At 48.3% G+C, this 26,153-nt stretch overlaps 2 protein-coding genes across 10 annotated transcripts in view; one reads left to right on the top strand and one right to left on the bottom strand.

Annotated features, from left to right (window-relative positions):
- LOC140185629 (uncharacterized) overlaps positions 1-15,328 on the top strand; it is a 215,782-nt gene extending 200,454 nt beyond the window's left edge. For 3 of the 4 annotated variants that reach the window (XR_011882681.1, XR_011882680.1, XR_011882679.1), the window contains one exon: positions 15,006-15,328. The gene's annotated coding sequence lies outside the window, so the exon portion shown is untranslated. Of the gene's footprint in view, positions 1-13,417; positions 13,470-15,005 lie in introns of those variants that run through there. The other variant, XR_011882683.1, reaches the window with a different exon arrangement.
- On the bottom strand, positions 619-24,240 carry LOC140185628 (kazal-type serine protease inhibitor domain-containing protein 1-like). 6 transcript variants are annotated; one of them, XM_072239052.1, is made up of 5 exons: positions 24,151-24,240; positions 16,440-17,047; positions 4,800-4,960; positions 2,545-2,692; positions 619-1,762 (listed from the first exon to the last, which is right to left on the bottom strand). In XM_072239052.1, the coding sequence occupies exons 2-5, from the start codon at positions 16,936-16,938 to the stop codon at positions 1,680-1,682; spliced, it is 891 nt and encodes a 296-aa protein (XP_072095153.1). In that variant the 5' UTR covers positions 16,939-17,047; positions 24,151-24,240; the 3' UTR covers positions 619-1,679. The 6 variants fall into 6 exon arrangements, with proteins under 6 accessions (XP_072095153.1, XP_072095155.1, XP_072095154.1 ...); XM_072239054.1 differs by lacking the exon at positions 24,151-24,240 and adding an exon at positions 22,995-23,780; XM_072239053.1 differs by lacking the exon at positions 24,151-24,240 and adding an exon at positions 23,053-23,780.
- Positions 24,241-26,153: the final 1,913 nt, after the last annotated feature.

The following is a 26,153-nucleotide window of genomic DNA, read 5'->3' as shown; positions in this document are numbered from 1 at the left end:
AAGTCCAAATATACAACATCCACAGCATCCCCTTTATCTATCCTACTTGTAATCTCCTCAAAGAATTCCAGCAGGTTCGTCAGGAAAGATCTTCCTTAAGGAAACCATGTTGGCTTTGTCCTATCTTGTCCTGTGTCACCAAGTACTCCATAACCTCATCCTTAACAATTGACTCCAACATCTTCCCAACCACTGAGATCAGGCTAACTGGTTCATAACTTCTTTTCTGCTGCCTTCCTCTTTTCTTAAAGAGTGCAGTGACATTTGCAATTTTCCAGTCCTCTGGCGCCAATGCCAGAGTCCAGTGGTTTTTAAAAGATCATTAATAACGCTTCCACAATCTCTACCGCTACCTCTTTCATAACCCTAGGGTGCAGTTCATCTAGTCTGGGTGACTTATGGACCTTTAGGTCTTTCAGCTTTTTGAGCGCCTTCTCCCTTGTCGTAGTAACTGCACTCACTTCTCTTCCCTCACACCCTTCAACATCTGGCACACTGCTAATGTCTTCCGCAGTGAAGACTGATGCGAAGTACTCATTTAGTTCATCTGCCATCTCCTTGTCCCCATCATTATTTCTCCTGCCTCATTTTTTAGATTTTTTAGATTATGAAGACACGCAGTCCTCTTTTATTGTCATTTAGTAATGCATGCATTAAGAAATGATACAATATTTCCTCCGGTGTGATATCACAAAACACAGGACAGACCAAAACTGAAAAAACTGACAAAACCACATAACTATAACATATAGTTGCAACAGTGCAACAATACCATAACTTGATGAAGAAGTCCATGAGCACAGTAAAAGTTCAAAGTCTCTCAAATGTCCCACATCTCACACAGACAGGAGAAGGAAGAAAAACTCTCCCTGCCATGCCGACCACAGTCGGACTCTGAGTCATCCGAAAACTTCGAGCTCCGATCAGCTCGCCAACACCGAGTACCGAACGATTCGACCTCAATCTCAGTCGCCAACAGCAGGCAAGGCCGGGGATTTTGAGGCCTACCCTCCGAAAGATTCCCGACCACGCAGTAACGACAGCAGCGAACGAGCGTTTCAGAAATTTCTCCAGATGTTCCTCTGTGCTTTCACGTCCATCTCCATCAAATCAGAATTGTCCACGGCCCCTATTTAACGGATACAATATCATTTTTCACCGGAGGGCTGAGCACGTGCGGTGCGCTGCTCTCTCTCCTCCCGCCGTAGCAGTCCTATATCTACTCTCATCTCTCTTTTATTTTCTACATACTTGAAAGAGCTTTTACAATCCACTTTGATATTGTTTGCTAGATTGCTCTCATATTTCATCTTTTCCCTCCTAATAATTCTTTTAGTTGCTCTCTGCAGGTTTTTAAAAGCTTCCCGATCCTCTATCCTTCCACTAACCTACATACTGTAGATGATACAAAAGTGGATGGTTATGTGGGTGGGAAGGGTTAGGTTGATCTTGGATTAGGCTAAAAGTCCCAAAGCCCTGTACTGTGCTCTAATGTTCTATGAATGTGTCAATGGGAGCCTTTGGGAACCAAGTCTCTGCACATGGCAAAGACCCACAGAAGCCAGTAAAAAGGAAAAGTAAGATCGAGGGGTTAGTTGGGTGACACCAGCAGACTTTATTATAACCATTGCTCCCTCCCAGTCGAGTATTATTGCCCCCTGCTGGCCTCGGTGTAGTGGTCAGTAATAGTCGTCCATATCTGAGTAGTCGTCCACCAGTGGCTGGGCTTGTCTCCACGGAGTGTCCAGCTCATCCAGCTGATCTGAAAGAGAAAATGAGGGGTGACAGGAATGAAGAACGCTCCCTGTTACAATAAAGCTGGGGTTGGGGGGGTCAGAAAAGAGTGGGTGGGTAGTGACTGGAGCCCAAAGTGAAGAGATGGAGAACTAGAGGTCATAGGTTAAGGGTGAAAGGTGAAGTTTCAAGAGGGACTTGGGGGGGGGGTTCTCTTCTCAGAGGGTGGTGACAGCATGGAACGAGCTTCCAGCAGAAAGTTTGATTTCAACACTTAAGGGAAGTTTGGACAAGTATATGGATGGGAAGACTATAAAGGGCAATGGTCCATGAGGAGTCAATGGTACTAGTCTGAGTGACAATTCAGCATTGATTAGATGGACCGTATGGCCTGATTTGTGCTGTGGCTCCTTGACTATGAGTCTAGGCTGGCATATTGAGGGGAATAGGTGGCTCCATGGGCTGGATACAGGACACAATCTGCCTGATGGGTAGAACTAGGTTGAAGGTCTCTTGTCACCCTGTTGGAGATGGGAAGGTAGGCTCCAGACTGCTAGCCTGATCCCAAGATCATCCACTCTGGGATATACTCCCATGGCATGCATTCTTGGGCCATGGAGAGAGAGCAGGGTGCAGAATTCTGCTCACCATCCCCCTCCGACCTCCTATAACAGGACATGGTGGGCTGGGATGTCACTGGGCAGTGAAACACTGAAATTGTCCCCACTCTCTCGCTGCCTTCACTTCAACCACTGGCCCATGGAGAGAGTCGTCCCACCGGGCTCTTAGTGCACTGCTCCCTTCACTCACCTGGTGAGACCACTGTCAGACTGGCAGCTGCCGACACTTCCCCCAGTCTGTTTCGAGCACAGCAGTGGTACGTTCCCGAGTCTGAAGCGCGGATTCTCTGGATCTGCAGCCAGCCCGTCACCTCGTATTTCATTGGGCCTCCTCGAAACTGTGGTGGAACACAAAGAGGAGGGTCACCCGGACTGGCTGCTGTGACTGGCCGCAGGGTGGGGCTGGCTGCTGAGGAAGGGTGAAACGAGGACGACACCAAGATGAGGGGTGCAGTGGATGGCAAAGAAGACTATCAAAGCTTGCAGTGGGATCTGGTCCACTAGAAAAATGGACTGGAAAAATAGCTGATGGAATTTAACGCAGACAAGTGTGAGTCGTTCCACCTTGGGAGGACATGCCACGGTTGACCTTACACAGTGAATGGAAGAGCAGTGAGGAATGCAGCAGAACAGAGGGATCTGGGAATACAGATCCATAATTCCTTGGAAGTGTCATCCTAGGGTGAATGGCACATTGGCTTTCATAAATAAATATTGAATACAGGAGCTGAGACGTTATGTTGAATTTGTATAAGGCATCGGAGAGGCCTAATTAGGAGTATTGTCTGCAGTTCTGGACATCTTCCTACAGGAAAGATATCAATAAGATTGAAAGAATTACAGAAAAAAATGAAGAAGGGTATTGCCGAGACTCCACGACCTGAGTTACAGAGAAAGGTTGAATAGGTTCGGACGTTATTCCATGAAGCATAGGGGAGAGTTGATACAATCAATGCCATCAGGCTTTTTTCCACTGAGGTTGGGTGAGGCTAGAATTAGAGGTCATAGGTTATAGTTGAATGGTGAAATATTTAAGGGGAACATGAGGGGAAACTTCTTCACTCAGAGGGTGGTGTGAGCGTGGAACATTTAAGAGACGTACAAGTACAGTGGGCTGGTTGGTGGTGTAGTGGCATCAGCACTGGACTTCAGGGCAGATGGTCCTGAGTTCGAACCCAGCCGGGTCCCAACCTGGGCAGCAGCAGCATCTGTGTGGAGGAGAGACCTGGCAATCTACTTCCGTATCTTGTCATGAAAACCCAATGGACCCCATGGTCCATGAGGTCACAAAGAGTCAGACTCAACTTAACAACTGAACAACAAAATAAATACATCCCATGGTGGGACGGGAGCAAAAGGCTTTGTCCAGGTGTGAGTCAATGAGACTAGGCAGATTAACTAGTTGGCACAAGGTAGGATTAGATAGGCCGAGGGGCCTGTTTCTGTGTTTAGTGGGCTATGACTTTAATTCCTGCTTTTAGGCTTATTCTGTTCTGGAGTTCATTCCGGAGTCCTCACAACCTCTGCAATGGCTGAAATCCATTTGCCATTTCCACAAGAGTTATCCTGCTTACAGCTGGTTCTCCAGACGTTCCCATTCCGCACCCCCCAGCGCCCCCCATCTCACCTCCAGCCATTCCAAAACTCACTTCCCCCAGTGCACCCCTCTCAGCCCACTGAAGCCCACCAAAGCCCCAGGTCTCCAGGAGGTAATTTCCCCAATCTCTGCAAGTCCCCCAAACACCAGGCAAGAATGAGATCAGGAGACACGGACAACAGAGCCCACATGGATAACTTTATAAGAATGAGTGGAGGAAAGTTGAGGCGATTTTCCTATCTCCACAGACGCTGCCTGAGCTGCTTGATAGAGGTGTACATGATAAGAGGCAAAGACTGAGCAGGCAGCCAAAGACTTTTTCCGAGGCAGTAAGGGGAGATAACTTCCAGATATTTGGAGGGACGTTTGGGTGGGGTATGAGGTATGTTTTGTCTATACACAAAGAGTTGTGGGTGCATGGAATACCCTTGCCAGGTGTGGTGGTAGAGACATATACTTTCGGGACATTTAGATCGGCACTTGGTTGTACCACAGTTGGAGGGTTATGGGTTGTGTAAGAGGGAAGGGTTAGACTGGTCACACAGCAGGTTTATGTGGGTCAGTACAACAATGTGGGCTGAAGGGCCCCCGCTGTGTGGTACTATTCTATGTTCTATGTGCCCAGAACCCTCCCCAGAGCCAGGGCCTGTCTCTTGGGAATCTTTAAAACCCTGGACCGGGACCCTGGTGCAACCCAACAACCACAATGGGTGTGTAAAAGCCTTTAGAGCAACTGCACTCCCAGAACCTGGGCATTGCCCTGTGCCCACTAACCAACCCTGGGCAGAGTGGTTGCTTACGGAATGTCGTCAGCCTGCTGTGGCAAATTGGAAGCATTCGGCAGATACCTGCACAGAGATGTGGGGGTCGTCTCCTGGCAGGAAGGTTTCCAGCCCCTCCTTCCGCCACTCGATGGCAGCCATTGGGTAAGCAAAGATCTCACAGCCAAAGATGACGTCCTCCCCAGTGGTATTCCAAATGCTGATTGGAGGAGAGGTGATCTGTGGGACTGAGACAAGAAGAGAAATGTTACACACTTCACAGAGAGACTACTGCAGACTACCGGGGAGGTTGCCAGGTTTGGGGGGACAACGTGCTTGAAGAACATAGTGGCAAGCTATGTTGGGATGTGGTGCTACTTGCGGGCTGCCGTGGGTGTGTTGGTTGTTACAAAACTGACGAATTTCATGTCATAGAATATGTGATTAATTTAACACGATGTACATGTGGCAAATATATCTGAATCTAGACCCTTTTGGTGTTAGCCTGCTGTCAGAGGCCAGTGAAGATGGACAACAAAGTGAGCAACCCAAAAGAGTTTCAAACCTTTAAGGATTAACTTTACCTTAAAGGTAATGATTGAAGGTTAGCTTTATTTGTCACTTACTATACATCAAAATATCGAAACACACAGTGAAAAGTGTCATTTGTGTCAACAGTCCAAGGAAATGCTGGGGACAGTCAAAATACATTTATTATCAAAGTATGTATACTTTATACAACCTTGAGATTTGTCTCCTTACAGGCAGCTATAAACCCAATAGAGCCCATTAAAACAAACAGTCATGCACCTAACATGTGGAAAAAAATATGCAAACAATCAAAGTAAGCAAACAGCATTCAGAAATGAAGCTCACAGAAACGAATTCACACTGTGGTAGTTGCAGGTCACGGCCATAGTTCTGTGCAGAGATGAACGAACCCCATGGAGTAACGAGTCGAATAAAACTCACGGAGCAGTGGTCTGAACTGGCTCGTCCCTTGCCTCTTGCGACTGCACCACCCTTCTGGCAGTCCTCCAAGGAATGAATCCAGTCCCCTATTAGTCTACAGTCAATGGTAGACCTCCGAACGGCATTGAGCCATGGAGGGATCTTGGGTTCCAGGTCGATAGCTCACCTAAAGTGGCTGGCACTAGAGGAGAGGGCGGTGAAGAACGTGCGAGGCACACTTGCCAACATTGGTAGGGGTGTTGACGACGGAAGTAGGGAAGTTATGTTGCAGATATAAAACTTTGGTCAGGCTGCACTTGGAGTTGTGAGTGTACAGTTGTGCCCACTCATTACAGGAAGGATGTGCAGAAGGTCACCAGGATGCTGCCTGGATTAGACGGCATGAGCTAGACTGAAAGGTTGGGTAAACTTGGGCTTTTCTTCCTGGGGTGCCGGAGGCTGAGGGGAGCCTTGGTAGAGGTTCTTAAAAGTTATTAGAAGCATAGCATGGACGGTTGGAATTTTCCCCAGGGTAGGAATGTCTAACTCCAGGGGATTCTTTTAATGTTGCGGGGGGGGGGAGGAGGGAGTTTAAAGGTGCCATGAGGGGCAAGATTTTGCTTTATGGAGAGAATGGTAGCTGCCTGGACTGGGTTCCCAGTGGATACTAGCAGGTTAATAGAGTTTTAGAGGCTTTTAGATAAACCGGTGAACATGAAGGGAGAGAAGGGATATGGGTGATACACAGCATTTAGCATAAACTGGCATTGAGATTGCCACATTGCTACAATATTGTCCAGCACTGTACTGCTTGATGTTTGAATGTTTCTGCTCTACTGATGTGTAACAAGTTTTGGGCTCCTCATCTAAGAACAGATGTGCTGGCATTGGAGAGGGTTCAGAGGAGGTTCACAGGGATGATTCCTGGAATGAACGGGAACTGTTTGATGGCTCTGGGTCTGTACTCGCTGGAATTTAGAAGGATGAGGGAGTGATCTCATTGAAACCTTTCGAGTGTTGAAAGGCCTGGACAGAGTAGATGTGGAATGGATTTTTCCCATGGTGGGGGAGTCTAGGACAAGAGGGCACAGCCTCAAGATAGAGGGGCGCCCATTTACTACCTCATTTTAAAAAAAATATACAGTATTTCCATTTTTGCACTTTTTAAAATCTATTCAATATACATAATTGATTTACTTGCTTATTTATTAGTATTATTATTATTATTTTTTTTCTCTCTGCTAGATTATATATTGCATTGAACTGCTGCTGCTAAATTAACAAATTTCACGTCACATGCCGGTGATAATAAACCTGATTCTGATTCTGATTCTGATTTAAAACAAAGATGTGGTGAAATGTTTTTAGCCAGAGGGTGGTGAATTTGTTGAACTTATTACCACAGGCAGCTGTGGAACCCAGGTCGTTGAGTGTATTTAAGGTAGAGCTTGATAGGTCCTTGATTGGACATGGCATCAAAGGTTACGGGGAGAAAGCTGGGAAATGAGGCTGAGGAGGGGAAAAAAGGACCAGCCATGATTGAATGGTGGAGCAGACTCAATGGGCCAAATGGCCTAATTCTTCTCCTACATCCTATGGTCTTACATGTTGAAGTTTGGACACAAAGTTAAGTACAGCAAAAGGCATCAGGACACAGGGTACTTGGTGCTGAGACCCAGGTTAACCAAATGGGAGACCAGACTTGAACGGCGAGTGGTGAGAGCGTGGAACTCACCCCCACAGGGAATGGATGAAGGTGAAGCTGCCTCATTAGACCAGGGAGCAGGGAATGGGAATGAAGGGGAGAGATGGAAGGAACAGGGTGGATGCAATAACTAAACAATAAACTGTAAAATCTTAAACAACACACACAAAATGCTGGAGGAACTCAGCAGGCCAGGCAGCATCTATGGGAAAAAGTACAGTCGACGTTTCGGGCTGCAACCCTTCGGCAGGACGGAGAGAAAAAGCTGAGGAGTAGATTTAAGGGGTAGGGGTGGGGGGAAAGAGAACCACCAGGCGATAGGTGAAACCTGGAGGGGGAGGGATGAAGTAAAGATTGGGGAAGTTGGTGAAAAAGACAGAAAGCCATGGAAGAAAGAAAATGGGGGGGAGCAGCACCAGAGGGAGGCGATGGGCGAGCAAGAAGATAAGGTGAGGGAGGGAAAAGGGGATGGTAGATGGTGAAAGGGGGGGTGGAGGGGCATTGCAAGAAGTTAGAGGAATCGATGTTCATGCCATCAGGTTGGAGGCTACCCGAATGGAAGGTGTTGTTCCTCCAACCTGAGTGTGGCCTCATTATGACAGTGGAGGAGGCCATGGGTGGACATATCGGAATGGGAATGTGAAGTGGAATTAAAATGGGTGGCCACTGGGAGATCCCGATTTCCAGCATCTGCAGATTCTCTCTTGTTTGTAAAATCTTAAACATGAGATTCTGAAGAAGCTGGAAATCCAGAGTAGCAGAAAATGTTGAAGGACTCAGCAGACCAGGCAGCATCTACGGAGGGGTAGAAACAGTCAGTGTTTCAGGCCAAGACCCTTCATCAGTTCTCGGCATGAAACTTCACCTCCTAAGATGCTGCCTGACCTGCTGAGTTCTTCCAGCGTTTTTGTGTGTTAAGCTGTAAACCCTCGTGTTTGGATCTTCCTCCTGGGTAATCATCACTAGTGGCTAAAGAAAACAGGAAGTTGGAGACTGTTCCTCCAAGAAAATCACACTGTTGAAAGTCAAAGCAAAAATTTCCCGGATGCCTGTTGATAATCCATCTTTTCAGACAGGATAACAAAGTATGTTACTAACTGGGTTTCAAAACTTGATCTGTTTTCATTGGTAACATATGAAGGGCAAAGAGAAAGGAATTTTAAACTCAGGAGAGGGGATTTCCTAAAAGGAAGCCCAGAAAGGAGTGGGGGGTGTGGGGGAGCAATTTATCTGCCCACTATTACAGTGCTGGGAGAGAGCAGGGCTCGGGGTCTGCAAGGTGGTGAGTGTACCAGCCTCTTGCCTGGCCCATTACTGCAGTCTATGCCAGCTACAGACCCCCGGAAGCCCAGCTCCCCACCCCACAGTCCTCTCCCTCCATCCTGACAACGAGCCGGAGGTCTGCTCTCCTCATCCATTCCGAAATCGCTGGAAAACTGCCTAAACTCTTGGAAAATAGAGTTGGAATGTGGCCTTCGGCAGCCTGGAATCTGTTACGATGATCTGGAGCAGTGGGAGAGCATGGCTGGGACAGTGCCATTTCCTTCCATTAGAAACACTTGTCAAACTGATAGACTCACAAAAGGATATCATTAAAAGCTCATTACAGTCAGAGAGGCAGCAGCTGGGAAATTGCTTAGGAGAGGGAGTTGCAAGGGGAAATATTTATGTCTGAATCACAGTGACTGATCATTCCCACCTCCCCTTCCATCTGAAACTAAAAGATCTGTGTTTAATGACACCTACCTGGTCTTGTTTCTGTATAGTTTAACACTCTGACCCAACGACAGGCTGTCAAGAGCCCCCGGCCCATCCAGCCCAATCCCAACCTCTGCAGCCTGTTGGGGAGGGGAAGGGGAGTGTGGAACTCTAAATTCCACCCCCCCCCCCACCCCCGGTGAGGAACGGTCCCCAAATCTCTCGGATGTCAGGGTTTGTCCCTCACCTGGGCTAACCCCATAATGGCCTCTGCGTCCCTCGACAGGCACCTTGGGAGCCTAGGAATCTCTTCCTCTCTCATGAGCGTGGCTGTCCCTGTGTAACTCATATCTTCCCAAACCCCGGGTAATTCTTTTAAAGATTAGCTTTATTTGTTACATGTACGTTGAAAGATACAGTGAAATACATCATTTACATCAACAACAAACACATCCCAAGGATGTGTTGGGGGCAATCTTTGGAATGTGGGAGGAAACCGGAACACTTGGAGCAAACCCACACAATCATTATTGAGATACAGCATGTAATGGGCCCTTCTGGCCCTTTAAGCCACGCCCCTCAGCAGTTCCCCTGATTTTAACCCTAGCCTAATCACAGGACAATCTAAAATGACCAATTAGCCTACCAACTAGTACATCTTGGGAACTTGGGAGGGAACCAGAGCACCCGGAGGAAACTTGCACAGTCACGGGGAGGATGCACAAACTCCTTACAGGCAACGGCAGGAACTGAACCCAGGTCGCTGGTACAGTAAAGCATCGTGCCAACCACTTCGCTAACATGTGTGCCATGTTCTCATAGGGAAAACGTAAAGAACTCTTACAGATAGTGGTCAGAATTGAACCGCAGTCTTGGCACTGTAAAGTGCACTGCGACTGTGCTGCACCGGACTTTCACCTTGTGCAGTGGGCTGCAGAGGCAATAAACCCCAGGGACTGATCAGAGTTGATCACTTGAGAATGGTTCTGGCACACAAGGCCATTCAGCCCATTGAGTTTATACTGTCTTCTTCCTGCACAGTAAGCCAGAGAGTCCCATTCTCCTGCTATTTCCATGGCCATACATTGGGAGCACTGTCTGACTGACTCTCCTCCTCCAACAGACAGTTCCCGACAATCTGTGTGGAGTTTGTCTTTTCCTCTTGTGACTCTTACCCAGAGCTGTAAATCAGCTTAACTCTTCGTGATCCACACACTGGAGGTAAAATCTGATGAGCTGTATGTATCCTGTCCACCAGGTTTTAGAGGCATTCAAGGCTGAACCCACTCTTCCTGTTTCGCTCTGACAGTCGTACACAAACTCAGTGAGCCGAGTTCACTCCTGCCCGCTCGTACTGTCTGTGTGGAATTTGCACATTCTCCCTCTCTCTGCATGGGTTTCCCCTGGGTGCCCCAGCTTCCATGAGACCATAAGACATAGGAGCAGAATTAGGCCATTTGGCCCATTGAGTCTGCTCCGCGACTCAATCATGGCTGATCTTTTCTTCCCCTCCTCAACACCATTCCACCCACATCCCGAAGACACGTGGGTCGGTGGGTCAATTGGCCACTGTGAGTGGTCTTTCAGTGTTTTGGTGAGGGACAGAATCTAGGGGTGAATAAATGCGATGGGCTGAAGAGCCTGTTTTTAGGACCCCCATGATCAGGCTAAATGGGCGTTTGATGGCTAGCACACACTCGATGGGCCAACGGGCCCGTTTTTACGCAGGATCTCTCTGCGACTCTTTATCATTCCACCATTCCCATTGGGGCTTTCACCTTTATTCCAGTCTCCATGTCAACTGGAACAGTGGAGAGAGTGGTCAGACCCTCTCCAAATGGCCCAGTTCCTCAAGCACTGTCAGCTGCCTAGTCTACCCTCTGGATGCAGAAATCAAGCCTTTCCCACCAACTAACCCAACCACACTAAGGGAAGTGGAATCAGGCGCCTCTTTTACACAGCTCTGGGATAAGCTGGCTAACTTTCTGGTGGTTTTTTTTTGCTTTCTTTTTCTCCAACAAAAAAAGGGTGGAAAATGCAATGGATTCCAGTTAATTGGGGCATCAGTGAATCAGGGCAGGCACTTATTTGGGACAATTAATTGTGAAAATAGCCAGGATTCCCTTCATTTATTTCAGACACTATGCCACTTGGTTGGTGCAGAAGACTGTTGCCAATCAGATTCTAACCAGCGTTAGTCGCGTGCACTCGTGTTGCAGATTGACATTACACCATGCTCAGAGTGAACAGATTTTTAAACAGCATCAATTACGTATGCTTGTGTTGAAAAAAAGTGTTTTTGGCACTGATAGTTGGCAAGCAATAAGCGGTAAGACAAATCAGAATTGTTTTGTTCACTGCAGTTCCAGGCATTCAGACTTAGAGATGCCAGAAAAGGCCGGGAGTGAAAATGAAATGATTTCACTACTTCAACAAGTTAGAAGCTACAAAGAACTTGAAAGCATTGACAATCACCTTGAATGTTGCAATTAAAATGAAAATTTGGAGGATGCAATCATCGAGAACATTGTATGAAAACAGTCCATTATCTACACTAGGTGTCTGCACAGATTTTGTTCATTTATAGTCAATCAAAAGGACACAACAGCATATATTAGATGAATTCCTCCATCGATAACTGTTAGGAACTAATACACAGCCTTCTAGTACTGTGGCGGCATTGATAGTGTTCTAATTTGTTCTTTATTTCATTTAAATACATGATTTGTTACTCAGTTAAATGGCAGTTTGTCTTTTTTATACCTTTTTAACTAGTTCCATGAAACTTCAGCTAATTGGGGCAGACACTTTATTGGGCCAAAATGTTCTTGTCCTGGTACGTCTTAATTAACCAGAATCCATCGTACATCTAAAATGATTGGATTTTGTTTCCAATTAGAAGTAATGACCATCTGTCAAAAGTAATTTACAATCCAATCAGTGCTGGGTTCTTCTGGAACAGGCAGGCAGGGTTAATGCTTCCTACCAGTCAATTAAGATAATTATAAACATGAGAAGGTCTGCAGACGCTGGAACTCCACTGCAACACACACAAGATGCTGGAGGAACCCAGCAGGTCAGGCAGCATCGAAGGAAATGAATGAACAGTCGATGTTTTGGGCCGAGACCCTTCTTCAGGACTGAGAAGGAAGGGGAAAGATGCCAGAATAAAAGGGTGGGGTGGGGAGGGAAAGGAGGCTAGCTGAAAGGTGAAAGGTGAAGCCAGATGGGTGGGAAAGGTTAAGGGCTGGTAAAGAAGGAATCTGATAGGAGAGGAGAGTGGACTGGAGGAGAAAGGGAAGGAGGAGGGGGCCCAGGGGGAAGTAATAGACAGGGGAGAAGAGGTAAAAGGTCAGAGAGAATTAGTTTACTGGAAGGAGAAATCGATATTTACATCATTAGGTTGGAGGCTGTCCAGACGGAATATAAGGTGCTGCTTCTCCATCCTGATTATGGTCTCGCTTGGCTTAAGAGGAGGCCATGGAAGGACATGCCGGAGTGGGAGCAGGAATGGGAATGTTTGGCCACCAGGAAGATCCACTTGTGGCTAATAGAGAGGAGATGTTCGATGAAGTGCCCCCCCCCCCCCGCACCCCATTTACAACCGGTCTTACCAATGTGGCCGCTTCTTGAACCAACCAGCAAAGTCATAACCACAACTTCGGTACAACAACACAACAACCACTTTGATCACTGCACTAAAATGAATTTTTGTTATCCTAATTGTGATCTTTATTGTAAAAATTGTATATAATTTATGCTTAATTTATGGTTTTTTTTGCAGATTTGCTGGAACTGTTGGGGAAGCTTGTAAACCAGTTTGGCAGGGAGGTGGAAAACAGAATGATCAGTCAGAGGATGAGGCATTTCGTGTACAGCTAGATGCAGCATGTAGAGAGACTCAGGAAGGATAGGCAGTTGATAGGGCAAATTGCAGTCAGTGAGATGGGTTGAAGTGCATCTATTTTGATACAAAAACAATCAGGAACAAGGGTGAGGTACTTAAAAAAGGATCAGCCATGACTGAATGGCGGAGCAGACTCAATGGGCCAAATGGCCTAATTCTTCTCCTGTGCCTTATGGTCTTATGGTCTTAAGAGCATAGATCAGTACATAGAACTATGATGCTGTGGCCAGTACGGAAAATTTGGCTGTCATATGGGCAGGAATGGCTAGTGCAGATCATGGTCTTTCTTGGGGGCTTTGCTATTGCTTAGTGGGTGGAGGGTGCTGACGCTTTTTGCTGAAGTAAGTGGGGGAGGGTTGATATTTTATTGCTACTTGTCCAGAGGAGGGGGGAGTAAAGGGGCTTTGGGGTTCTAACATTTTTACTGTCACTCTTTCATTCTTTAGGGCACTCTTCTGTTTTTGTGGATGTCTGCGAAGAACAAGAATTTCAGGTTGTACGTTGACAGGGAGGAATGACAAAGAGGTGGAGGAGTGGCATTTCTAATCAGAGATTGAATCACAGCTGCATAAAGGGAGGATGCTGTGGAGGAATTGTCTACAGAGCCAGTGTGGGAGGAAGTCAGGAACAGGAAGGGAGAATTTGCTCCATTGAAAGTATTCTATAGACCCCCAACAGCAACACAGGCAGTGAGGAATAGATCAGGAGGTAGAATTTGGAAAGGTGCAAAAATAATAGAGTTGTTGTCATGGGGGACTCCAATTTCCCTAATATTGATTGGCATCTCTTTATTGCAAAAGGTTCGGGTGGGGCAGAATTTTAGGTGCGTCCAGGAGGAATTCCTGACTCAATAGTAGACAGGTCAGGTGTCAGGTGTTAGATCTCTCACTGGGGGAGCATTCGGAGACAGTTACCACAACTCCATAACCTTTACCATCGCCTTGGAGAGAGACAGGAGCAGATGGTATGGGAAAGTATTTAACTGAGGGAAGGGGATTATAATGCCATGAGGCAGAAATTGCTGAGCATAAATTGGGTACTCATGAAAAAAGGTGCAACGGAATTGTGGAGGTTGTTTAGGGAGCACTTGCGAGGGGGGCGGTTTCTGTGTGGGTTTGTCCCACTGAGTTAGGGAAAAGATGGTAGGGTGAAGGAACTGTGATTGACAAAAGTCGTGGAGCATCTAGTCAAGAGCTTGAAAGAGGCTTACTTTAGGTTTAGGAAGCAGTAATCAGACAGGGGTCGAGAGGTACGAGGTAGCCAGGAATCAGCTTAAGAACGGACTTAGGAGAGCTAGAAAGGGGCATGAGAAGGCCTTGGTGAATAGGATTAGGGAAAGTCCCAAGGTATGTGAAGAAAAGAAGGATGTTAGCTCCAGTTAGAGATAAAAGAGGAAACATGTACTTGGAGTTGAAGGAGGTAGGGGGGGCCCTTAATGAACACTTTGGTTCGGTACTTTCCAGTGAGAGGGATCTTGACTAATGTGAGATCAGCGTAGAACAGGCTAGTATGCTGGGCCATGAAGATGTTAAGAGAAAGGCAGTTTTGGAACTTTTGAAAAACATTAGGATAGATTAGTCCCGGGGCCAAATGGAATATAGATTAGATTATAGGATAATACCCCAGATTACTCTGTGAAATGAGGATCGTTGTGACCTCACTGGTTACAGGAGTAGTCCCAGAAAATTGGAGAGTGGTAAATGTTATTCCTTTGTTCAGGGTAATAGGCTTACCTTTATAACTCCTGGGAATTATAGACTGTGAGTCTTACATCAATGATAGGCAATTTATTGGGGAAGATTCTTAGAAATTGAATTTATGAGCATTTGGAGAAGCTTAGTGTAAGGGTTTTTTTTTCTTTAATGTTACTACTAAGGCTAATAAAATGGCTTTTCTGTAATGTTAACTACTGAGTTAACGGTAGCAGCTTGTTTGGATTATAATTACTGACAATGAGAATTGTATTCATTTGCTAACCAATTGGGATAGATGTTATTCTTCCTTGTGTGTCTGTAAGCTATTGTTTTTGTAGGCTTTGGGCAGAAGGCGCGATGGGGACAGAGAGAGGAGACACGATGCTGTAAGCTGGGTGACAGAACGGACCCCAAGCAGGAGTCCGAGGCCCAGGGTCTTCGGTGAGGAGAGAAGGTGAGGACAGACTCGTGTGGAGCGTTTGGTCGACCACCAAGGGTGGTCCCATTCGTGGGATGGTGGAGTTCAGAGGACATTGACTGCAGTAAGGGGGACCTGGTTCTGTCAGAGCTCCAACGATGTGTGCACAAACTTGTTAATAATAATGGCACCTTTTTCTTTTGTTTAAAACAGTTAAACAGTTCTTATTTTGTTCCTTTACTATCTACATAGTCAAAGTAAGAGTTATAAAGTGTCATCATTTAATCGGATATGGTCTGTTATTTGGCATGGTGGGGTACATCACACAGCATCTACACAAACTCATTTACCCAGTTTGACGGGGCCGAAGGCTGCTCCCCCTAGACGAAAGTGAGCTGAGCGAGCCTGGGGCTTACCAGGGCGCTACATTATTTTAATTAGGGATAGTCATCATGGCTTTGTGAGGGGTAGGTTATGCCTCACAAATCTGATTGACTTTTCTGAGGAATTGACAAAACTGATTGATGAAGTTAGAGCAATGGATGTGGCATAGATGAATGTTACTAAGATGTTTGACAGGTTTTCTATGGTAGACTCATTCAGAAAGTCAGGAGGCATAGCGTCCTGGAAAACAAGGATTCAGAACTAGCTTACCCACAAAAGGCAGAGGGTCAAACATATTCTGCCCGGAGGTCAGTGGCCAGTAGTGTTCTGCAAAGATCTGTTCTGGGGCCTATGTTCCACCTGGGAAGTTTTTTCTTGATCTTTTCCATTAATTCCCTTCCATTAAGGTATACAAAATTATGAAGGGTATAGACAGGGTACATGCAACTGGGCTTTTGCCACTAAGCTAGTGGTCATAGGTTAAAGGTGAAGAGTGAAATATTTTACAACAACTGAGGGAAACTTCTTCACTCAGGGGAAGGTGTGAATGTGGAATATGCTGCCAGCGGAACTGGTGGATGCGGGTTTGTTTTCAACATTGAAGAGAAATTTTGATAAATACCCAAAGGAAAAAGTTACAGTTGGCACATTAACAACATTTAGAAGATGCCTGGACAGCTACGTCGATAGGAAAGACCATCTGGGCCAAATGCAGGCAAATGGGATGGGCATCTTGGTCAGTATAGATCAGTTGGGCCGAAGGGCCTGTTTCTGTGCTGTATGACTCTATTGTACTGTCTCCGTGTGGGTATTAAAATACAGAGCATATTATGGGGCCTTCAGCCCACCATGTCCTTCTGACCTTTCAACCTACTCCAAGATCAAAGACTCTTGGCATTGAGTGAACAGGAGTTGCCTCTAGCAGTGACCCCCCCCCACAGCCCCCCCCCCAAACCGCTATCCATCCTACCTGCCTCGCAGGGGCCCTCATGAGCCAGGCTGAGGTTGGATGTCTGGCTGCCCCTAGCTGCTTCCTGGAAGCGGCAGATGTGGGGGTAGGTCTGGCCGTCGGAACCACACACAGCCTGGTTGGAGCGACACACACACTGGGGCTCGGGGATCTCCCCTTCTTTCAAGCCGCCCAGCTCCAGCCGGCATTCCAAGTTCTCCCCACACTGCCCGTAGAAGTGGTTGGTGTTGTCCAGGTCACATGGCTGCCCCTCGATGTTGGCGCATTCCCAGCAACAGCCGCAGGAGTCCTGCACCAGCCCGGCCAGGCAGCCGCGGGGAGGGGTGCATAGCTCCGCCTCACAATCCGGACAACCATCGCCCTCGGCCAGCAACCTCTGCCACCCTGGGTGGGTGTCGCCCACAAGTCCCACGGCGACCCAGCCCGAGCCCAGCGGGGTGCCGCTGATGAAGAGGAGGAGGATCGAACTAACGAGAGCGGAGAGAGGTGATTTCATCATCTTTGGCTGGGCCTGGCCTGCAGAGCACGCTCATTCCCTGGAATCTCACTGGTCTTCCCAGGAATAACAGCTCATTCAGACCTGGATCATTATTCCCGCAACTCGGAACCTGAAACAGGAATTTGCAAATGGCAAGGCTTACACTGCTATTCGGGTACAGAGCAAGCCCGCTTTCTCCCACCAGACCACCCACCCCCCCTCAATGGGTACTCACCGATTCATCCACAGCATCTGCTCCTGACCGCACCCCCACTGTCCCCATTTGCCCTCTTCACCTCCCTTATTCCGTTCCAGGCTCTGTCCTCCTCTCCCAGCAGATCCCACCAGCAGCAGCCTTGGTCATCTCCACTTCTTTTCTCCCGGCCTCTTGTCACTATTCCCACCCTCTCTTCCTACCCCCTCACCTGGATTCATCCGTCACCTCTATCATTCAGTTCAGATGAGGGATCTCAACCTGGAACGGGGACCATATTATCTACTTCCCTCCACAAATGCTGCTTCGAAGCTTCCCACGCCAATTGCCCTGGGAGCGGGGGTGGTGGTGCCCGCTTGTACCGCTGCGGTCCTTGTGGTGAAAGTGCGCTAGAGAGGGAGTTTCGGGGTTTAGACCCAGAGACTATACACCTGCGATATACGTCCAAGTCAGGAAGGCTTCAGACTGGGGAGGGAAACCTGCCGGTGGCCGTGTCCCCTTACCCTTGTCCTTCTCGCTGGAGGAGGTCAAAGGACTCGGAGGATTGTGTGAGCCCGGTCCCATTTCCCGACTTTGCTCTGGACCCCGGGGTGACACAGACAGCCCCCATCGACTGAGAGCGCTGACGATGTATTTCTGCTCCCGGGAGAACTGCCTTTACGACGACATATCGTACCAGGACCGGGTGGGGGGAGTGGTGGGGATGGGGAACGTGTTCACCTGCCCTCGCCGGCCAAAGGGTTGGAAGGACTGGACGGCGGAGGAAGGAGCAATCCGTGGCCGTCACGTCAGTCTTAAGAGTCGCGAGGGCTTCTGGATGAGGCCCCAATCAGGGTGGAACTGGTCATCGGGACCGGTCCCGAAACTTTCCTCAGGAGTCGGTTCCGTGTTAAATGCCCACTGCACAATTCTGTATCACCGAGGGGGATTCTGTGTAGAGATGCGCCTGCATATTCTCAACCGCCTCTGCTGTTTGTACACGCCTAGGGGGCAAGGCCGGCGTCCCCATGGACTTTCTCCACACTGGAATCCGTCCTCTTTCCTCTGGGTGGAGAACGTTGCAGCCCGTTTGAGTGTCTGAAGGGGCTTTTCCTGAAGCCCGGCTGCACTTCAGCCTCACGCCCTACCCGATGTAGAGGGGGAGAGCCCAGGGGCCTCCCCATCGGCCCAGACAGCAGGCTGTTGAGGGTTCTGCCGAACCGATTTCCTGCCCCTCTGCCCGGGATATAACCGTGTCTAGGGGTCTCTGGAAAGCGGCCATGCGATGTCCACTCTCTGGAGACACTCCGAGACAAGTCGGAGCTGCAGTTGTACACGGATGGATGTGTTTGATTTGTTATGCAATCCCATTGAAATTATACACACGTTGTGAATATGTAAATAAACACCCAAGGCCGGAACAGGGGTCACGTGGTTTGGTTTGAAATGTATTCCGCACACTTGCGGCCGATCTCCGGGGAAGGGCTGTCGGAATACTGAGTGTCTGCGTCGGGAGGAAGCGGGGAGGAGAGACGAAGTTGTGGTTGGGGGCTGCAGAGGGAGCCTTTGGCAAAAGGCTTTGACTATTCTTTCAACGACTGCTCCTGCCAGAGGGATGGAGACTTGAAACCGTTTGTTGAAAAGAATGATGTCAGTTTTGGTCTCCGGAGAGAAACCAAGTAAAAGGAATCCAGGCCACAATGTCTGAAGCGAGAGCAGGAATGGGATTGGGGATGGGTGGGGGGGGGGGCAGGAGAGAGGGGCGAAGGGGGGAAGAGGGGAAGAGAGACAACGGGAGACGGGCAGAAGGCGAAAGAGAGAAAGGAAAGACGGAGAGATGGAGATGGAATGAGCAAGCAAGAAGGGACAGGGGAGGGGCATTGAGTGCGCGTGTTTGTGTGTGTGTGTTGGAGGGGGGGAGGTGAAATCAGCGAACTGCACTGTCTAAGGTGCCGGAACTGTAGGAAAGAAGAGCACTGGTCAGGAGAGTTCTCTTCACTCCGAGAGGAGAGACAGGTCGGGGTGGGGACTGTCACTTGGGAAGGGTGGATGGCAAATGTCTGAGATGAGGGCTCAGCGCCTGGAGAAATCGTTAACAAGATTAGTTGACGCGGACTGGAAAGAGGTTTGTGGAGTTGGCGCCTGAAGGCGAACTGGATTTTTGATGCCCGTGATAGCAGAGTTTCCGGTCATTGACACCAGCTGTTGGAGTGGGGAAGTATTGAAGCATCGGAATCATAGCAAGTGTGGCTGATCCAGGCGTCCCTCTACATAAGACCATAACAGAATTAGACCATTCATGGGTGATTTCCGTTCAATCACATTTCCCTGCTTTTCCCCGTAACCTTGGACGCCCCGACTAATGAAGAACCTATCAACCTACACCCAAGGAATTGCCCTCCACAACCATCTGTGGCAATGAATTCCACAGATTCATCACCCTCTGGCCAAATAAATTCATCCTCATCTCTGTTCTAAAGGGACGTCCTTCCATTCCGAGTCTGTAATCTTTCGCTATAGGAAACATTTTCTCCACGTCCACTCTATTTAGGCCTTTCAATATTCGACAGATTGCAATCAGATCCCCTTCTCTCATTCTAAAAAATATTATTTTGCTAATTATCTACAGACAAAGCCCCTCTCAATCTCTCTCCACTCCACCCTTTGTCCTCCCTCTTTAATCCCTCCTGTCCGCCCCATTCCTCACTTCCTTACACTCCCACCACTCTCCCTCTGGACTTGCCTTTCACTCGCTAACCCATTTAAACTTCCGGTCTCCCCCAAACTGCCCAGGAAGAGCAGTGGGAGCTGCCTTAACGACTATCGTCCGGTAGCACTCACATCTGCGGCCATGAAGTGCTTCGAGAAGTTGGCCATGGCTAGAATCAACTCCTGCCTCAGCAAGGACCTGGACTCATTGAAATTTGCCTATCAACACAATAGGTCTACAGCAGACGCGATCTTATTGGCTCTCCACCGATCTTGGATCACCTGGACAATACAAATGTCTATGTTAGTTTATTGACTATAGCTCAGCGTTTAACACCATCATCCCTACAGTTCTGATCAAAAAAGCTGCAATTGGATACTTGACTTCCTAACCGGAAGACCACAATCTGTGCAGGTTGGTAAAAGATCTCCACCTCGGTGATGATTACCTCTGGCGCACCACAGCAATGTATGCTTAACCCACTGCTCTGCTCTCACTACACCCATGATTGCGTGGCTAGGCACGGCTCCACTACCATCTATACCTTTGCTGATGGCATCCGTTAGTCTTGCGAGACCATGGATCTGCGAGACCATGGCTCGAACTCACGTCCTTTAGGTAGCTAGTCCAATGCCTTAACCACTTGGCCACGTGCTCACACCTGATGATACAGCTACTATTAGCAGAATCTCATATTGTGACGAGAGGGCGTACAGGAGCAAGATATACCAGCTAGTGCAGCAACAAACTTTCACTTTACGTCAGAAGGACCAAAGAGCTGATTGTGGACTTCAGGAAAGATAAAACAAACCAATTCTCATAAACGGATCAGAAGTGGAGAGAGCGAGAAATTTCAAGTTCCTGATGTCTATATCTCTGAGGACCCAACCTGGCCCTAGCATATCGATGCGGCTGTGAAGAAGGCAAGACAGCGGCTATATTTCAGTAGGAGCTTGAGGTCGCCTAAAACACGAGATGTACCATGGAGAGCATTCCGACTGGCTGCATCAACATCTTGTATGGCAGGGTGGTGGGGGGGAGGAGGGATTGGTTCTCTTGCGCAGGATCGAAGTAAGCTGCAGAGAGTGGTAAAATTAGTCAACTCTATCATACCTCTATAGTATTCAAGACATCTTCAAGGAACAGCGCCTCAAAAAGGCGGCGTCCGTCATTAAGGACCCCCACTGCCCAGGAAATGCCCTTTACGCACACACTCAACGATTCAGAAACAGCTTCTTCCCCTCTGCCATCGGATTTCTGAATAGATATTGAACCCATGGACACTACCTCACCGTTTTTTATTTATGTTTTTGCATTCATTTGGCTATTTGATACACAGATATATACCTACTTAATTCACATCCCCCTCCACCCAGGGGTATTGCATTGTACTGCTGCTGTAAAGTTACCAACTTTCACAGCATATGTCTCTGAACTCCTTTCATCCATCCCAACCACTCTACCTCCTCCCTCCAAAACCCACTCTCCACCTCTCGCTCAATTTCCCACCGGTTCTGTGGTTTAATTATCCCATCCTCTGGTGTGATGGGGGGAGGTAGAATTGAAAAAGTTCAAAAGTGAATGTATTATCAAAGTACGTATATACTGTATGCCACCACATACTACCCCGAGACTAATTTTCTTGCAGGCATTCACAGTAGAACAAAGAATTATAACAATCAATGAAAACCTGCACCAAAGACTGACAAACAATCAATGTGCAAAGAAGACAAACTGCAAATACAGAAAAGGGTAATAATAAATAAGTAAATGATACCGAGAACATGAGCTGCAGAGTCCCTGAACGTGAGTCCATAGGTTGTGGATCAGTTCAGTGTTGAGTGAAAATATCACTGAACTGATACCAACTACCAGCGCTGGTGGGGTGGGATGGCTTCCCTGCTCTCGGTGCTCGTGGGATGGGGCTTCAGCTACCACATGTGCCATCCCACTATTCCCCAAACCCCAGGGTTATCTTGCTTGTGGTGGTGGGAGATGGCAGCAGTTTCTGCTAGACACCCAGTCGCATGTGAGGCATTAACACACGCGCAGAGCCAAAGGAACCTGGGTAGGGAAGTAAAATAATCTCCCACCACCATTCATAAGTATATCACATTTCATCCCTCATCCATATTCTTCAACCCCACTTAACATCCACCTGCCCATATTCCTCTCCACTTTCTCATCCCACAACCCCCAAACATATAGTCCCAACCCCATCCCCTATACCCCTCAACATCCCATCCCACCTCTCCATATCCCTCTCCTCCTCAATCCATCAAATCCTGACCACCCCAACTCGTCCAGCATCTTTCCCATTCCCAACCCAACTCCTCAAACCATCTCCACTGAACAAACTCCTTCCCCTTCTAAACGTAGCTCCCTCTGACTCGTCACCCATTTCTGCTCCAGTCTCCCGATGTTCTCCTCGGGTGATCACAAACCCCCATCTCCCCATTTCCTATCCCTACTTGTTTACCCCTTTCCCTTGGGATCTAGCTCCATCCTTCCCTATCCCAGGATTAACACTCAGCAGAGAGATGACGTAGGATCCGCGTCCAGTGTTGCTGGCTTGGATTTTAAACCCCCTGGACAATTTATCTGGTTCAGGCCTCCCTCAATGAGGCCAGGGGAGTGGATGATCCCACAGTTCACAGGGGAGTGGAGATGTCAGGGGTAAGTTTTTTACGCAGAGAGTGGTGAGTGCATGGAATGGGCTGCCGATGGAGGTGGAAACGATAGGGTCTTTTAAGAGACTCCTGGATAGGTACACGGAGCTTTTAGAAAAATAGAGGGCTATGGATAAGCCTAGTTAGTTCTAATATGCGGCCATGTTCGGCGCAGCTTTGTGGGCCGAAGGGCCTGTATTGTGCTGTAGGTTTTCTAAGTTCTCTATGCTCTATGATCCCACAGTTCCCTGGATTTCCTAGTGAGGACCGAGTACAGAACCAGGGAGGGAGGGAACAGCGGGAACAGAGAAGGCAGAGCGCTGTGGGAACAAAGAAGGGAGAGGAGCTCAGGGGAAGGAGGGGGCGAAAAGGAGGAGGGGAAGGAAATAAGGAATTCAGAGGGTTTCAGGAAAGGGCGCACTGGTATAGTTGTAAGAAACTCGGGCTGGCAAGTCACGGGGCAGGTCCGTCGCCTGCTGTAGTTTACATCGAACATAGCACCTACCGCTCCCCGAGGAATCCCACCGACAGGAGCAGCACTGGGTTCAGTAAGTCACCATTACCTCAGACAACATCAGCTCGTTCAGAAGTCACTGGAGTCTGAGTGGTGCCGCTGATGTCTCGCCGAAGCTTCACTGAACGCTCCTTGCCTCTGAAGAGGGCGGCTGCTTTAAAGACGACGTGAAACTTCAAACTCTTTCTTTCCACACGTGTCTGACCTGCAAAGCGCTCCCAGCATTTTTGTTTTGTACTTTTGAATTAACTCTTTGGTTGCCGCTGTCTCCTTTTGTACAAATGTTCAGAAGCAGGGGCAGTCCGCATATCAGAGACAAATAACTAGAGCGGGAGGTACAGCTCTGGAAAGCGGTGGTGATAGACTGAGAGAGGACATCGATGGATTGAATATGAAAAAATAAATCGGGTTGTTTTGTTACACGGACGGAGGTACAGTGAAAAACCTGTCCTGCCCACGGTTCATAAAGATCAATGCATTGTACAGTGTATTGAGGGAAAGCTATATCAGCATGCAGAATAAAGTGTAACAGCTACAGAGAAAGTGCTGTGAAGGAAGAAGCACGCGCGAAAGATAGAGAGGCGAGAGGTTGAGAGAGAGAGATAATTAACGATCACTCAGGGTCAGAAGCTTTGGGACAGGATTTGCAGGTGAAAGAGTCTCTGCAAACTGATTTCTGGTCTGGTGGTCCTCTGTGGTGTGTGTGTGTGTGTGTGTGTGTGTGTGTATCACTCCCCTCGTCTCTCTGTTTCAAAGTCTCTCCGTCCGCGATCCCGCCCTCCTTGTCTCTATCTGCGAGCTATTGCCTGTCCCTATAAACATTCCGTCGTCGCCCCTTCCCCTCTCCCCCAACATAATCACTGCTTGTTCCACCCCATCCACTCTCCTTCCTCCCGTATCCCCTTCTCTCTCCACCCCTCTCCACTCTCAACTCTCGTGTACCCCCTGCTTGCTCGCTTCTTGCCTCTTTTCCCCTCTCCCTCCCCCTCCCCTTGTCTGACCGTCTCTGCACGGCTTCTCTCTCTGGGTTCAGTGAAGGACACAGACGGTGAAGGAAGGGCGGTCGAGCTCCGCTCCGGTTTGCGAGCGGGAGCCGGAACGGGACTGGCGGCGAGGTGACCTGCCTCGGCCCGAATCCGCTCCTTACCTCCGCCGGCTGCGCTCCTGCGATCGCCGGATCCACAATGAAGACTCGGCCGGGCTACCAGCCCGATACAATCGCTCCCTGGATTTGTAGCATCCGCTCGATCTGACTCTGGCGCAGTGATCAGAGCGGAGTTCCGAGCCGCGTTTAAAGAGAAAAACACCTGTCCCCTAAATCACCGGCCCGCTTCCAACCCCTCCTCCCTCCTCCCCACTGTCCCCTTATCTCCTTCCCACCCTCCCCCTCTCTCTTCTCCCTCCACCACTTCATCTCCCTCCCCTCACTTCTCTTCCAACCCCTCCCTCCTCCTCCTCCTTTCACTGTCCCGTCATCTCCCTCCCACTCTTTCTTCTCCTCATCGTCACTTTGTCTCTTCATCTCCCTCCGCACACCTCTCTTCCCCTCACCCTTCTTTGTCCCCACATCCATCTTCCCAATCCTCTTTCTTCCCCCTCCCCTTCTCACCCTTCTCTGTTCGCTCCTTCTCCCTCCCACCCATCCTTATTCCTCCTCCCTCTGCCCCCTTCTCATTCCTCCCTCACTACTCTCCTACCCCTCGCTCTCCCCTCCCAACTCCCCTTCCTCCTGTCTCCCCACCCCTTCCCTTCTGCTTCCCCTCCCTTCAGTGCCCACCTTGTTCACACCTCTCACCCTCCCCACCGCTCCCTCCTCCCTCGCCTTCTCCTTTCCCTCCCTCTTCCACCCTATCTCCTCCCTCCTCAGACCCTCTTCTTTTCAAACTTCTCTCTCCCTGCCTCACTCCTCCTTTTCCTCCCTCCCCTATCCCTTCTCCCTCACCCTCTCCCTCCCCTTTCCCTCCCTGTTCATATCTAACCTCCCTCTCTTTATCTCTTCGTCCCTTTGCTTCTCACACTCCCTCCTTCCCCTCCTGCTCCCCGTCATCCCTCTCTCTCCTTCTCCTTCCATTACTGAGGCTGCCCTCCACTCGTTTCCAACATTATCTCCACCTCACTAACTGGAAAGAGTTTTCAAATGTCTACAGATATGAGCAACTGGAAATAGACCAACACTGTCGATCTCTCTGTCTTCCATCATCCACCCCCATCCCACCACCACTGCACTCCCTCAGCCCCCCAGACTTCCTGGCCATCAGTTTCCCGGTTAATCTCCTCCCATCCGGTAGGCACTACAGGAGCCTCCGCTCCTGCACCAGCAGGCACAGGAAGAGCTTCTTCCCTGAGGCTGTGACACTGCTGAACCTCACATCACAGCGCTAAGCAGTATTGCACCCATATTGTACTGTCTCAGTGCTTTTATATTTGTGTGCTGTAGCACTTTTTTATTTGCAGTTATTTTGTAAATAACACTATTCTTTGGATTTCTGGTCAGATGCTAAATGCATTTCATTGGCTATGTCTCTGTACCCGGCACAATGACAATAAAGTTGAATCTAATCTAATCTAATCTAATCTAAATCAAAGTTGCTGCAGATGCTGGAAATCTGTATTTAAAAAAAAACAGAGGATTCTGGAAATATTCCGCAGGTCAGGCAGCATCTATGGAGTAGAGAACAGCGGGAATGAGGCCCTTTCTCAGAACACCTTTGAGGATCAGTTCCCCTCCCACCGCCCTGAGATTTCTGAACAACGAAAGCATGAACACTACCTCACAATATTTTATGCTCCCTTCCCACACTACCTATGTAATTATATATATATCTTATTGTAATTTATACTTTTTAAAATTGTGGATCGCAATGTACTGCTGCTGCAAAACAACATATTTCATGGCAAATGCCAGTGAAATTAAACCAGATTCTGAACAGTGAAAAATGTGAAAATGTTAATTTTCCTCAGTTATTTTTCCACTTCATTTCCCCCTTTGGCCTCATCTTTGTCCCTGGGTCTGTCCACCATTCAATCATTTTATGTACATCTCCAGCTGTCCTCCTCTTTCTCTCATGTTAACCTGAATTATATTAATATACCTCGAAAGGTAGAATGAAATATGGACTCTTGGCCTGACAATCTGTCTTATCATCACCC

The sequence above is a fragment of the Mobula birostris genome, chromosome 21 (assembly GCF_030028105.1).
Source record: "Mobula birostris isolate sMobBir1 chromosome 21, sMobBir1.hap1, whole genome shotgun sequence".
Taxonomy (NCBI): domain Eukaryota; kingdom Metazoa; phylum Chordata; class Chondrichthyes; order Myliobatiformes; family Myliobatidae; genus Mobula; species Mobula birostris.
The sequence above is the reverse complement of the archived record's forward strand: the minus strand, read 5'-3'. Positions and strand labels throughout refer to the sequence as shown.